This window comes from Gastrolobium bilobum, unplaced genomic scaffold, assembly GCF_033153095.1.
Source record: "Gastrolobium bilobum isolate Gb01-03AN ecotype WA unplaced genomic scaffold, APGP_CSIRO_Gbil_v1 utg10499, whole genome shotgun sequence".
NCBI classification, from domain to species: domain Eukaryota; kingdom Viridiplantae; phylum Streptophyta; class Magnoliopsida; order Fabales; family Fabaceae; genus Gastrolobium; species Gastrolobium bilobum.
In genome coordinates, this window is record NW_026897582.1 from 34,044 (window position 1) to 48,864 (window position 14,821).

General features: G+C 38.1%; 3 protein-coding genes across 3 annotated transcripts; 2 read left to right on the plus strand and 1 right to left on the minus strand.

Annotated features, from left to right (window-relative positions):
• The first annotated feature begins 349 nt into the window (after window positions 1-349).
• On the plus strand, window positions 350-2,110 carry LOC133308264 (uncharacterized). Its single transcript, XM_061508873.1, has 5 exons — window positions 350-1,038; window positions 1,139-1,326; window positions 1,436-1,607; window positions 1,653-1,822; window positions 1,905-2,110. Exons 1-5 carry the CDS (start codon window positions 350-352, stop codon window positions 2,108-2,110), a joined length of 1,425 nt encoding a protein of 474 aa, XP_061364857.1.
• Window positions 2,111-3,062: 952 nt separating this feature from the next.
• LOC133308285 (ferric reduction oxidase 8, mitochondrial) lies at window positions 3,063-6,146 on the plus strand. Its single transcript, XM_061508894.1, has 8 exons — window positions 3,063-3,219; window positions 3,387-3,480; window positions 3,562-3,747; window positions 3,826-4,063; window positions 4,202-4,529; window positions 4,628-4,886; window positions 5,049-5,725; window positions 5,803-6,146. The coding sequence occupies exons 1-8, from the start codon at window positions 3,063-3,065 to the stop codon at window positions 5,973-5,975; spliced, it is 2,112 nt and encodes a 703-aa protein (XP_061364878.1). The 3' UTR covers window positions 5,976-6,146.
• Window positions 6,147-6,398: 252 nt separating this feature from the next.
• LOC133308284 (L-type lectin-domain containing receptor kinase S.1) lies at window positions 6,399-8,743 on the minus strand. Its single transcript, XM_061508893.1, has one exon. It carries the CDS (start codon window positions 8,553-8,555, stop codon window positions 6,582-6,584), a length of 1,974 nt encoding a protein of 657 aa, XP_061364877.1. The 5' UTR covers window positions 8,556-8,743; the 3' UTR covers window positions 6,399-6,581.
• Window positions 8,744-14,821: the final 6,078 nt, after the last annotated feature.

Below are 14,821 nucleotides of genomic sequence, written 5' to 3' on the forward strand. Positions count from 1 at the left end.
ATGGCAATGCATTGCCATTTAATTTAGTTAAGAGTTCATTATTTATTAATATGGTGAAGTCTATTAGTGAATATGGTAGAGGCTTAAAACCACCAACTTATCATGAAGTGAGGGTGTCATATTTAAAGAAAGAAGTTGATCTTGTCCATACTAGTTTGGATAAATATAAGTTGGAATGGAAGAAAACTGGTTGTACATTGATGTCAGATGGATGGACTGATGGAAATGGTAGATCTCTTACTAATTTTCTTGTTAATAGTCCTAGAGGGATTGTTTTTATAAAATCTGTTGATACAAGCAGCTTTATTAAAGATGCTGAAAAATGTTTGAATTACTTGATGAGATGGTGATGGAAATTAGAGAAGAGAATGTCGTTCAAGTAGTGACAGATAATGCTTCAGCCCTTGTATCTGCTGGACAAAAGTTGATGGATAAAAGAAAGCAACTCTTTTGGTCACCCTGTGCAGCCCACTGTCTTGATTTGATTTTGGAAGATATTGGTGGCATTATAGTGTTCTATAATACCATTTGGAAAGCAAAAAAAATTACAACTTTCATTTATAGGCACACATGGGTGTTGAATTTGTATAGAACCTTTTCCAAAGGTAGAGAGTTAGCTAGGCCTGCAATAACAAGGTTTGCTACATCATATTTGACAATGCAGTCAATTTTGAAACAAAAGACTGCACTTCGATCTATGTTTACATCTGAAAAATGGGTTAATAGTGCTTATTGCTCTAGGCCGGAAGCCAAATTTGCAGAAAATGTTGTTTTGGCTGATAAAAGGTTTTGGAAATCAATACATTATTGCTTGAAAATTGTGTCTCCTCTTGTGAAAGTTCTTAGACTTGTGGATGGTGATTCAAAACCTGCAATGAGATACATTTATGAGGCTATGGATAGAGCAAAGGAAGAAATAGCAAAGAGTTTTAATCATGAGGAAAAGAGATATAAGGATGTATGGGAAATCATTGACAAGCGTTGGGATTTACAACTTCATAGGCCTCTTCATGTAGCCGCCTATTTTCTTAATCCAAAGTAAGTATTTTTTTTTATAAAATTTATTTATATAAAATTCTTTATATTTTATATTTGATTTATTATTAAGCCTTATTCTAAATTTGTAATAATTATATAGGTTCCACTATGACACAAAGTTCAACCCAGATCGTGAGGTTAAAACTGGCTTGTGGAAGACATTGGAGAAGATGTGTCCTGATATTGAAACAAGGATCACAATTGATTCCCAAATTGAGAAATTTGACAGGGCTGAAGGACTCTTTGGAAATAGTTTAGCAATTGCAACTAGAGCTAGGAAGCAACCTGGTAATCATCGAATTTTGTGTATTGATTAAATTATGTTTTGATATTTTAAAATTAAAAATTAAGTCATTAACCAAATATTTATTTATCAATTATATTTTTTTTTTGCTAGCTTTATGGTGGAATAGTTTTGGAGACGACTGCAAAGAGCTGCAAACAATAGCTATTCGTATCCTAAGCCTCACTTGCAGTGCTACAGGGTGCGAGAGAAATTGGAGTGTGTTTGATCAAATTCACTCTAAGAGAAGAAACCGTTTAGAGCAACAAAGGTTGAATGCTCTTGTGTTTGTTAAATACAACCTTCAACTTGAAATTAGGCAAAAATAAAGGGAGGAAAAAGGAGACACATATGATCCTATCTGCTTATCAGATTTAGATTCTGACGAGGAATGGATTACTGAGCAAGAGGAGCCTTGCCTAATGGATGAGGAATCTTGGATGGATGTTCATGAGTGCTTCAACGTTGATGAAGGAGACCAAAGCAAAAAGAGAAAGAGAGGTATATTTGCATATGTTATATTTCTTTTAATCAAACACCTTATCTAATATATTTATTTACATTATGTATATTTTTTTTTTAGGTCCTCGAAATCTTCAAGATGATAGGAATGATAAAAGCAAAGGCATCTTAATACAAGAGGATGTCAACAGGAATGATAACAGAAAAGGATATCAAATTATTGAACAAGATATGGGAGATGAGTCAGATGACTCTACTAATGGAGAGGATGAAGGACTAGATATGCCAATACTAGATCTTGATAGTGATAGTAGTGATAATAATTAGGGGAGTTCATCAACCGATCCAAACTGATTTAAACCGCGAAAACCGAACTGAAAAATCGATAACCGAATAAACCGAAAACCGAAAAATTGGAAACCGAAAAAAACCCGCAAATTTTAATTGGATTGGATCGATTTTCGGATGGGTTGATGAAAACCGATCCAATATATTAATTATCCTCTACCTACTTGTCATTTTTCCAATCATAGCCCAAAAAATTCTAAACTCAAGACCCATTAACTCATCAACTAAATCCAAGAAAAAAATTAGTCACGTCTCATCAACTATAGTATTGTTTCAAAAAAAAAAAAAATTACAAAGCTAATATATACAAAAGATATTATTTGCACAATAATCATGAAACTAATTTTAGGATATTCAAAAAATCGAAAACCGATTCAATCCAAACCGAAAAAAATTGGATTGGATCGGATCGGATTTGAAAAAAAAACTAAACTGAATGGATGATTACATGATCAAACCGAAAGGATTGGATCAAATGAGTTTTGCTTCCAAAACCGATCCAATCCAGACCGCGAACACTCCTAGTGATAATATTAGTCTTGAAATTGAATGAATATGAGAAATAACTGGTTTTAGATTTGGTTACTTATGGATTTTGGTATTTAGATTTTTTTTTAATTTGAATTTATATGATATTATATATTTTTAAGTTGTTTTTAATTTGTTTTTGAATCTTACGATTCGATACGATTCACGATTCACGATAAAAAAAGCAGCCGAACGATTCACGATACGTATTGCGATCTAACAACCATGGTTAAGATTTTTAAATAATTTAAAAATAGGAGCAGAGTGAATATTTATTTTAATTAGGGGTAAAAAAGTCAATCAACCCATAATAAAACTGAACCAATCTTTCTATTCGGTTTCCTTTATATATGGATATTTATTATACTAGTTGAAGTCAAAAAAAATCCCTGACTTGTCAGGCATGGCAGGCTCGACTTTACTTGCTATTCTAAAACTGCTGGTTATTTTCATATGCGCAGGTTGGATTTCTGTTTGGCTTCTGAAGCCAACACAAATTTGGACCAGAAAATGGAAACATGCAGAAGAAAGCGCCAGTGATACAATTTTTGGATACTATGGTACACCCCTGGAATCTCAACTTAAATGGCTCTTAACATCAATAATCCCCTTTTGTTTCTCTTGCATGAATCTGTTTCAATAAAACAACTCATGAAATTACAAGAATTTCAGCCAAATGCTAATTAGAAGTAAAACTATGGGTGATACTGTAGAGGGTCTTTTGCAGGTCTTAACTTTGCTGTGTATACATTTCCCATAATTGCTATTGCTATAATTGGACTTCTTTTCTTGGATTTGAAAGCTGGATATCAAAGAAGCAGGTAATATTAAATGCTGTTCAACTTCTTTAATGGAAGTTTTGCACTTCAAAAATTATTTTCTTGATGTTATAAACTACACAGAAGTGTAGGGAGCTCATCAATTATCCTATCAAATCCACTGGTGGTGAACAGTCTACTGGGAATCTTATCCAGTATTGAAATACTGGTAGCTTTCCTTTTTCTGGTCTTCTTAGCATGGACTTACTACTCTCGTATTTCTAATGACTTCAAAAAGTTGATGCCAGACAAATCACTGAAGTTGAACATGTAAGTGTTCTTGATACTCTTTGTGTTGGATGGTAGAAAAGCTGTTATTATTTCACCAAATGCATAACTTTATTTCAGATGGCAACTCAAGTATCTCAGAACAGCAACTCGGTTTGGCTTGCTAGCAGAAGCCTGCCTCGCTTTGCTTCTTCTTCCTATTTTAAGGGGGTTGGCTGTATTTCGCATACTTGGCATTCAATTTGAAGCTTCAGTTAGATATCACACCTGGGTTGGAACTGCAATGATATTTTTTGCTACAATACATGGCGCTAGCACTTTGTTTGTCTGGGGGGTCAGCCACCATATACAGCATGAGGTAAAGTCTAATTATTTTAATCTGGAAGCATTTTCTTTATTAGCCCAATTTTTCAATATTCATTGAGTATACATTCAATACTTTGTTATAGTAGCAAGTGATTAGTTCTCTCCTTCTTTCTTAATATTTTTCAAGCAGATTTGGATGTGGCAAAAGACAGGACGCATATACCTTGCTGGGGAGATTGCACTTGTTATCGGGCTAGTTATCTGGGTGACTTCACTTCCCCAAATTAGGAGGAGAAAGTTTGAAATCTTCTACTACACACATCATTTGTATACAGTCTTTCTAGTATTTTTCTTGTTTCATGCTGGGGATAGGCACTTCTATACAGTCTTCCCAGGAGTATTCCTCTTTAGCCTTGACAAACTGCTCCGTATCATACAATCAACCCCAAAAACTTGCATGGTTTCGGCTAGAATTTTCCCCTCCAAAGCTGTGGAGCTAGTTCTGCCCAAGGATCCAAGTATTTAGTTTCTTTACAGCAATCTGAAATTGACCCTTAGAATTGAAAACACCAGGTAAAAATTGCACTTTAAACGGTTTGTTTTTAACGATTTGCAGGGTTGAAATATATCCCCACAAGTGTTATATTTTTGAAGATACCAGCCATATCACATCTTCAATGGCATTCTTTCAGCATAATATCCAGTTCCAGGGCTGATGACCATATTATGTCTGTGATAATTAAATGTGAAGGGGGGTGGACAAATTCTCTTTATGACCTGATACATGCTGAACTAGACAAAGGTGCTGATAAGAGGAAGGGTATACCTGTTGCAATCGAAGGACCTTATGGACCTGCTTCAATAGACTTTTTAAAGTGAGCAAAAACATCATACCTAGTACTTCTAATTGAGCTGTTTACCATAATTCCTCGGTCGCCACTTGTCATTTGTTATTCATGGCCTAATCATCTTCTTCTAACGTGAAAAACAGAAAAAAGTGTAAGATTATCCGGAATAACGAAAAAAATTGTCTGCAGATATGACAGTCTACTTCTTGTTGCTGGAGGAAGCGGAATAACCCCATTTCTGAGCATTTTGGCAGAAGTTGATTCAGCTACAAGCAAAAGTAGATTTCCCTCGAGAATACAACTTGTATATGTCATTAAGAAGGCACAAGACTTTTGTCTGTTACATTCAATCTCACACCTATTACTCAACCATTCAACTAGAAAATTTCATTTGAATCTACAATTGTTTGTAACCCAAGAAACACAGTCAGGGGTGGGAATTAGGGAGCTACTAAACGAGTTCTTCAGTGTAAGAACGGTGCATTTGAACATGGAGTGTTCAAATTATGTGGCATACGGGCCTGAAAGTCCAACTTGGATGGCTGCCATTGCGGGATTTTGCTCCATCATTTTCCTTATTTTTCTTATCTTTTTCAACCATATTATAATCCCATCAGGAAAGCGCTCCAAATTGTCCAAAGACTCCACTCCTACTTGGGTTGTGGATCTACTTTTGATAGCTGCTTTTGTCCTAGCTTTAACTTGCAGCACCTTGATGGCAATAATTTTGAGATGGAGAAGGCTGAAGAAAGGGATTCCACCTATATCCCAGAAAGAAATTAAACCCCTTGATCTAAGTTCAGCCGAAACTAGGAATGCCCTTGAAGAACATGAAGTCCATTATGGGGGAAGGCCTAACTTTAAAGGTAGTGATCTCATTGTCTCTTTCCTTGTGTTTCTAATATATATTGACAGACAGCTTAGTAAGCTTCGAATTGAACAGATATATTTGGCAAGTTCCGGAACGAAACCTGTGGATCTCATATTGGGGTTTTGGTTTGTGGACCTGAAAGCATGAAGGAATCGGTGGCGTCCGCATGCCAGCAGGAATTCAACTTAGGTGCTAAGAGAAAACAACCCTGCTTCACTTTCCACTCTCTAAACTTCACGCTTTAGCAGAGTTAGTCATATTGGAGTTTTTAGTACACTTATGCCTTTCCATTCCTAAGTTACTTCAGATTCACATGGTTTGTGTGGTCTATCAAGCCATTGATTTCAGTAAGCTTTCTGAGTACACCTACGAGTATATATCATTAGATGTTTCAATGTAATAATTAAAACAACCTTTCCTGCTTTTCCAAAAATGTAGTTGTGATGTTATCTCTTACCACTACAACTTCACATCTGAATGTAATCAAAATATCATATATAAAGATTATAATCAAATTCAGTCATATAAAGAAGGGTAATGCACCCTAGTGGAAAGCAAGCAAATAACATGCTTTCAGATTCAAGTGGCAAATTCCCTAATCTTATAGGCTGGAATTTAACGAGTTGGATAGATACTCATTGATTAAAACTATAAACTATTTTGCTTCAATCGGGTACAATGCACACTTCAGAGTAACTACGTTGGCTTTGAGCTTCAACGAATTAATCCAATAAATACAGGAGAAAATTATCCGTAACCAAACCACAAGCTAGCAAAACCAAGTCCCAGAAAGCACCCCAAAAAAAAAAAAAAAAAAAGGGTAAAAAGAAGAAGAGTCTAATTAAGTGCAGTCAAACCCTAGTGGTGGTTTGCAAAGGCGCCGCCTCATCAAATTCGCCGGCTCCACCTTCATCTTCGCCGCGAGCCAAATCAGACAACACTTTCCCCGGATGCTCCGCAACCTCCTCCCCTAAGAGGAGGGCAACAACTTCCTTAATGGTTGGTCTCCTCAGTGGATCAGGGTGGCAACAAGCCAACCCAAGCTTCAACACCATTTCCATGTCTCCCACATCGTACTCACCCTTAATCCTAGAATCGGCAGCCTCAACAGCACACCCTTTCGCGTAAAAGTCCCTTACCCAATCCACGAGCACCATCTCCTCCTCCGGCAGCGACGTCTCTATCGGCCGTCGACCGCAAGCAACCTCCAACAGCACCACCCCAAAACTATACACATCACTGGCCGAAGTTGGCGAAGCAACCGTCGCCAGCTCCGGCGCCAAATACCCCAACGTTCCCACGACACGTGTCGTGTTGGGAACTTCGCCGTGTTGGTAAAGCTTGGCCAAACCGAAGTCTCCTAGTCTTCCTCGCATGTCGGAGTCCAATAAGATGTTACTGGACTTGATGTCTCTGTGAATCACAACCTGGTCCCAACCATGGTGAAGATAGTTAAGTCCCTCTGCCACGTCGACAAGGATTCTACGGCGTTGTTCCCATCCCATAAGCTTCTCTGGTTGGTCGAAAACCCACTTGTTGAGGCTTCCATTGGGCATAAAATCGTAAACAAGCATTAACTCGTTCCCTTTTCTGCACCAACCTCGCAATTGGACCAAGTTCTTGTGCTGAAGCCTCCCCATGCTAGAAATCTCTGCCATGAATTCTCTTAACCCTTGTTTAGAATCGTGGTTGACGCATTTCACCGCAATTTGCGTCTTGTTTGAGAGTGTCCCTTTATACACTCTTCCGAACCCTCCTGAACCTAGGAGCTTTTCTTTTCCGAAATTCCCAGTGGCCATGTTCAATTCCTCGTAGGAGAATCTATGTGGCCAATACTCAAGTTCCCACTCTTCGATCTCATCCTCTTCTTCCTCTTTCATTTTGTTGTTTCGCCACCAGAGGTAAAACCCTGAAGCACACATTAACACAAACACAACACAACCAATGGCGATTCCTGCAACTGCAGCACTAGAAAGCGAAGAAGATGATGATTCTGGCTTGAACACTGGGAAGTTCGTTGTGTTTATTTCTCTCGCAACACCTGAATCGCTGAAGCTCCATGCGAGAACTCTCTGTGCCTCGATCCAATTGGTTTTCGAAGCTGAAAACCCAACGTACATATCAGAGGAGACATAGTTAGCCATGGCTGGATCTCTATACGAAAGTGTAGGCCTTAACGGGCGTGACACACCGATCGGCGCAACTGTAACGTTTATCTCCGAATTCATGCCATCGAATTCGATCCAAGCTCGAATGTTTTCACCACTGCGCATGCGGACAGATACGAAGCCGCCACTGGAATTGAAGTACCCAGCAGGAGTTGCGTTTTTCGATTCGACGTTGTTGAAGTCGATTCCGATGTGGTTGTCGTTGATGTCGTTGAACTCTGGGTTCTGGCCGGTGTCGAATTCGACGGCGAGAAGAGGGAATTGGGAGGGAGAGGTTGCGTTGGTGAACAAGCCGAAGTACTGGCTGGCGAGTGCGCCGGGAGGGGAGGTTGTGTTGCAGAGCACGAAGGCGAGGCCGAACCCTGGGCTGGTAGCGATCTGTGGCAAGATGGAGAAGACAAAGGAAGTGGAGAATGAAGAAATGGTTGAGGAATTCGAGGTGGGTTTCATGGAGATTTGTGTTGGGTAGAAACCTCGCCCATAAGAGTATTGGTTGGAGTCGTTGGTCATGCGTATGACGGAAGCGTCGACGCGGGCATCGTTGATGAGAGTCAGGTTCGTGATTCCGGTGAAGGAATTAAACAGAAATTCCAAGGAAAACATGGGAGTGACAAAGAGAAAGAGTTGGAGAAGAAACAGGAACTCTAACTTACCCATCCCGGAAAATTAAGTTTCACCGGTGACGGCGACGGCGGGTAGAGGATGTGTTAATAGGAGACATAAATGGTTTGGTTTGAAGTTTGAACTGATTAGTTGAACTTTTGAATATTCAATAATCACTTAACAGTGCGTGCAGAACCATGTATATTAAAACTATGGGTAAAGTTGTCTCATTTTAAGAGAGAGAAAGATATAGATAAAGGAGAAGAGAGAGTTGACAAAAAAAAAATAAAGGTGTGGGTCCCACCTCTTTGTGAGAGTAAAAGAATATAAGTTGTGTCATCTAAAAGGATAAACACTTTTCTTATCAATTGTTGTCATTGACATACTATATTTTTGAAACCACGAGCATATACTTTTTAGGGAAGGATATTGTCTCTCACGAGTAAATTGTGTTACTACTAACTGATTACGAATCAATCTTATTGTTAGATTGATTATGTTGATCCAATGGTTATATTTATTTCCACCTGTATATGGGTATGATTTCCCATATTTAATGTTTTTTAGCATTAAATATGAAAAATCATAACCATACAAAGATGAAAATATATATAAAGTATTAAATTTGAAAAATCATGACCATACAAAGATAGAAATAAATATAACCGTTGGATCAACATATTCGATCTAATGGTGAGATTGATTGGTAGTCACTTGATAGTAACATAACTTAATTATCACAATATCCTTCCCCATATTTTTTTGAAAAGTTCAAAAGTTTGGTAAGTCCTTTTAATCTGAATAATGTTAAAAATTATGGTTAAATGCATAATCCTAAACTATACACAAAGAAAAGGAAAAAAATAATGTTGTTTTCGCTTATTGATTAAAGGAGCAACTTTGTCCAGCACGTTTCACTTTTGAAATTTGTGTTTGGTATGTGTTCATTTTTCTGGATTGAATATTTGTTGGCTATAAGCTCCAGCTGTTTTTTTAATCATTATAAAAACGCTGCTGTATATAAGGCCTTCATATTCATACATTATTTGCAAAGATTAAAAAAAACTATAATTAATAAGTGCAACCTTTCACGTCCTGAAGGGAAGTGCATCAGTCACTCAACCTCCTGACTAAATTAACGATGACTTGTCAAGGTCTATATGGATGGATGAATGTGGCATGGTGCCCATAAAAAGTAGGGTATTATAGTTCTCCTGTGATAGGAAAGATCAAATCTCCTACAATAGTTAAACTTTTGATGTGGGCCCATTTTAATTAAAAAAATAAAATAAAAAACATAATATGTTACACTGTAGCATGTCTGGTGGAAGGAGTTGCATTTTCTGCAAGTAGAATTTCAACCCCCTTAAAAAGTAACTCCCATTGATGGTATACAATCCACCGTTCTGCTTTTCGGATCTTCAATAAAAAAACTATAAAGAGATTATACATTATATTTTTTTATTAAATATTAGATACTTTAAACATGATTTATAGTAATTTAGTAATAAATTTAAGGATTATACTTCTTTTATTTAATATAAGATAAATCAAATTTTTATAGACATATAAAAAAGGCTCATCGTGGTTCTTAAAAAATTCAAAATAGACCTACTTTAATCATTTTAGGAACTAATATGGGTCTTTTTTAAATTTGTGAGGAACCACGATTTCAACTAAATAGATCCATTTTGAATTTCTTAGGGATCACAATGAGCCTTTTTATTTGCTAGGAACTAAAGCGAGCATCGTGAAATTTGTTAAGGACCAAAAAATGTATTTACTCATACTTTTATTTTAACAACATAAAATAACTTATTTCCAGCTATATAAAAATAAAATTTCCTATATTTAATCAGTTGCCCTCACATTCAATCTTTTAGTCAAAATTTAATGGAGAGTGACTTTTAATAAAATTAACAAACTAAATCAATTGAATATGATTAAAAAATTTACTAATATATCTTTTGATTGAACTACTGAAAAAAGCATAGTGGAAACGATCATGGAAGAGTTTAAGGTGAGAAGAAAGACAGGAAAAATCTGAAAGAAAAATACCGACCGCCTAATGAAAAAAGAAAAAAGAAAAACAAAACACTGAAGATCGAGATTCCAGACTGTCTTTGATTGTAAATACGAGGGTGCAGTTCACATGAATTGGGTTTTCTTCAACCAACCGAATTGAATAAGGAAAAAACAATAGTTTGGAGAACTGAACTGATTTATTGTTTTAAATTAATTCAAAATTGGTACAATAGTCATATATGAACAATAAATTGAAGATTTGTAATCCAATAAATTGAATTCGATATTTAACATGTCAAAATATTATGAACTTATCCTTTTGACCACCGTAGTCCTTATTTAATAATTAATTATCAAATTGACATTTTAAAAATTTAACCTTGTTTAAAAATATACACCAATCTATCCTTGATTGACCGTTGACCATCAAGCCTACCGGGTATTTTTTGAAAATTTTATTCTACCCAGATAGAGAAGAGGTTTGTAAGAACTCGCACCATTAATTAAGAAAATTAATCAGTTATTTATGAGTTTAATGAGATAATTCCATAATTGACTCTAATAATTATTATGAGGCTCTAATAATTATAGTAAGTGAGTAATAATGTCGAAAGTCGCTTTTCTGACGAAAAGTGCAGATACCGGTTCTGCTAGTCGGTATAAATGCGTACCGAAAAAGTATCTCGGAAAATTATAATAAGTGCATGATAATTCCTAGAATAATATATAGGACTTGTAAAACGAGTTTCAAGTTAAAATAATGAGAACTGGTGCCAGAAACTGATACTGGCTATGAAAAACGCGTACCGAAAAGGTGCTGCGAAAAATATGAGAAAAATATGTTAATTCTTCTAAAATTGAGTAGGTTAAGAATCATGAGTTTGGGATTAAAATGCAAAGCGTAGCAATTAAAGTTAATATTGTGTGATTAATTGTTAACCGGCTATAAATAGCCACTTGCACACAACCCTAGGTTGATCATTAGCCTTTTATGCATGGGTTTTAGTGTGTGCTGGTCAGTCTCTTTGTGCCTTGCCTTCTCTTCACCATTTCTTCAAGGAAAATCTCCAAAGTCTTCTCTTTTCCTTTGATTCTTCTCCTTCTTTCTTTGTAAACACTTGGTAGAGTGGTGTGGGAGGGTTGAGTCAGCCATATTCTGAGTTGGTGCTTCTGTTTTGGGGAAGGGAGAGTGCTGGTTTGGTGTTGGAGCCATTGTGGTGGCCTTTTGAGCTTCAAAGTGTCACCTTTATGAAGAAAGAACCAACCTTTGGTGTGGCATTTTCGTGCACCTTCTTGGTTTGCATATTTAGAGCTGTTTGGAAAGCTCCATGAGCCTTTGCTTCTGAGTTTTGGAGCTTAGGTATGTTATACCAACCTTTGACCATGAGTTTAATGCTTAAAAATGGAACCTTGATGCACGTAATGAGCTTAGTTGATAACTTAAGGGTGGGTAACGTTAAACACACCTAGAAATGCATGTTTAGGCTTCTGTAAATAGGTAAAAGTGGTACCTTTGAAGGATATCTTCGCGAAATGCAGAACTGCATTCTGTCGTGAAATATCCGGATATGGGGTCTCTGATATCCGCATATGGATATCCGGATATGCCCCCGAGGAATATCCGGGTATTCTGGGTGTTCGATGAACAGTAAGGTATTGTTCATACAGAGGTCTTGTATGGGTTAGTGAACCCTAGTTTGATGAAGTGGTACTTCTGTAATAAATTATCTAAGTCAGAACCTATGTCATTAAGGGCTTGTGCCTTTGTGTGAAGCCTTAAGACATAATTCGTAAAAGGAAAACGTAGTCTTTATGTTTATGCGTATAAGCTGTGTTTATTGATATAATTATTGGTCTAAGCAGATTGTGATTGTTCTGTTTGTGGACGTTGAGCTGTGTGGACTCTTGCCATTGGATTGTGAGCTTGCAAGGTAAGCTTTCGTGTCCTCGGTTTAGCCATGTTGTGGTTCCACCATGTCCCATGGGGGTATGGTTATATGCATGTTGTGTTACATACTTTGGATATTTGAAATGATGTTGAGCTTTATGTGTAATGGCTTTTAATATGCATGTGTTGTTCCATCTTGACGGTAAGCCTGAGTATGTGCCGTCATACAAGACGGTGATCCGGGGTGGATGCAAGTAGCGTCTTGCACTATTTGTGGATATTAGACGTATATAAATCCTGCATTTCTCTGGCCAGTAGAAAAGTATGACACATATGACATGAGTATCTGCTGCATTGCACTGTTTTAGAAATGATATTGATGAACTGCTTTTGAACTTATATTGCAAATGTAAGTGAGCTTGGGGTGGAAGATCCTTGAGGACCCCTTGCCTTACTGAGATTTCTTGTTTAGAGATCTCACCCCACGTTTAGGGAACGCTTATTTCAGGTTCAGGTAATTTGGGGACTGATGTCTCTGGCGGCAGAAGGCCAGAGCTTAGTTGATGATATTGTTGTTATTTATGCTGACATGTTGGATACTGGTTATATCTTCTAATTTGATGTATTAGCTTACTTTTATCATGTTGTTGTGGTTGAGACGATGTGGGCTTTGTTGCCTTATTTGGGTGAGCATGAGAGTTGTCCATGCCACTATGTAATTAGTACTTTTGAGTTGAGGTGTATAAACTGCTAGTTGGTCCGGTCTACGTGTGGTAGTTCCGTGACTAGAGACATTTTTATGTTATTTAATTAATGAGGCATTTCAGTTAGTTGTTTATTGCAATGTACATACAGGCGATGTTTGAAAATGGTTAAGTAATCAAGTTGGTAATGATTAATAACATCATAATTGAAAAGAAAAAGATATTCCGCAAATATTTAACTAAGCGCAGCTTAATACGATAGTATGATAACATTACCGGATATATACGGGGTGTTACATTTATGGTATCAGAGCCTGGTTCAAGGAAAAATCCTGTATGTATTGCAATAGCTAGGATGTTTGGTTGTGTCTGTCTTGTGTGTTTACTCCGTCGAATTTTATTATAATAATGCATACGTAATAACATTGCATGGGCCTGATCAACTCATAATTTGTGTAACTTGTGCAGAGTCATTGTAAGGTCTGGGAGAACACGAGAGACTTCTGAGGATCAACCCGATCCTATCCTGACTGCATTGGCTGAGATGCAGGCGGCTAGGTTAGTCGATCAGGAGGCCACTAGATTGGCCAACGCGGCAATGATGGACGTTGTTCGCTAGGCGAACCGGATAGCCGCAGAAGAGGTTCGTGAAGTGAACCGGAAGACCACTGAGGATGTCCTCGAGGTGAACAGGATGGCGAACATGACGATGATGAGAGTCATGTTAGAGGAGATGAGGGCTGGTCGTGCTGTAGGTCAGTTTCCACCGCCGCCTCCACCTAGTGTTCAGGATGAGAGCCTGAGTCACTTTGGCAGTGCTACTCATGTCGCCGAGACGATGGAGACCTTGGTAGGGCATGTTGAGGATCGTGACATGATTGATCGTCGGCTGAATGCTTTCAGGAAGCATAAGCCACCTGTGTTTGATGGGTCTTTGGATCCTATTGCTACAGCAAGATGGCTACAGGCGCTGGACAAGATATTTCGGGTCATGCAGTGTACAGATCCGAAAAAGCTGATGTTCTCGACTTACATGCTGGAAGGCGATGCCCATGAGTGGTGGACGAACACCTCTCGTGCTTATGAGATACAGGGTCATGTCATGACGTGACCATTCTTCGAGGAATGCTTTTTAGGCAAGTATTTTCCCTACGATGCGCAGGAGAGGAAGCAGGGGGAATTTGATAGATTGGTTCAGGGCTCGATGTCTGTTGACGAGTACCTGGCCAAGTTTAATGAGCTTGTGAAGTTTGCGCACTTCCGGATGGTTCCTCCTACTCCGATGTTTCTGGCTGCTAAGTTCCACAGAGAACTTAGTGAGGTGATTGCTGAGCATATTGTTGGAGCTGCTTCGAGGGATTTTGGTACACTGGTTCAGCAGGGTAAGGACATTGAGGATGTCTACATTGCGAGCAAGGCCAAGAGGGCCAAGGTCGAAAAGACCAAGGGGACTGTTAGTTCCACTCCTGCTCCTACTTCCTGGAAGGACAGGAAATTTGCTGGGAAGGGTAAAGGTAAACAGTTGGCGACTAGGCAGGTGCCTGGTCAATTCAAGAGGGCTGCTTCATAGTATGGGAGTTCTGCTAGGCCTCCTTCCACTTCGAGATGTGCGGGGTGCGGAAAGGAGCATGCTGGTCGTTGTGCTTCGGGTCAGTTGATCTATTTCCAGTGTGGCAAGGAGGGCCACTTCTCTAGAGAATGTC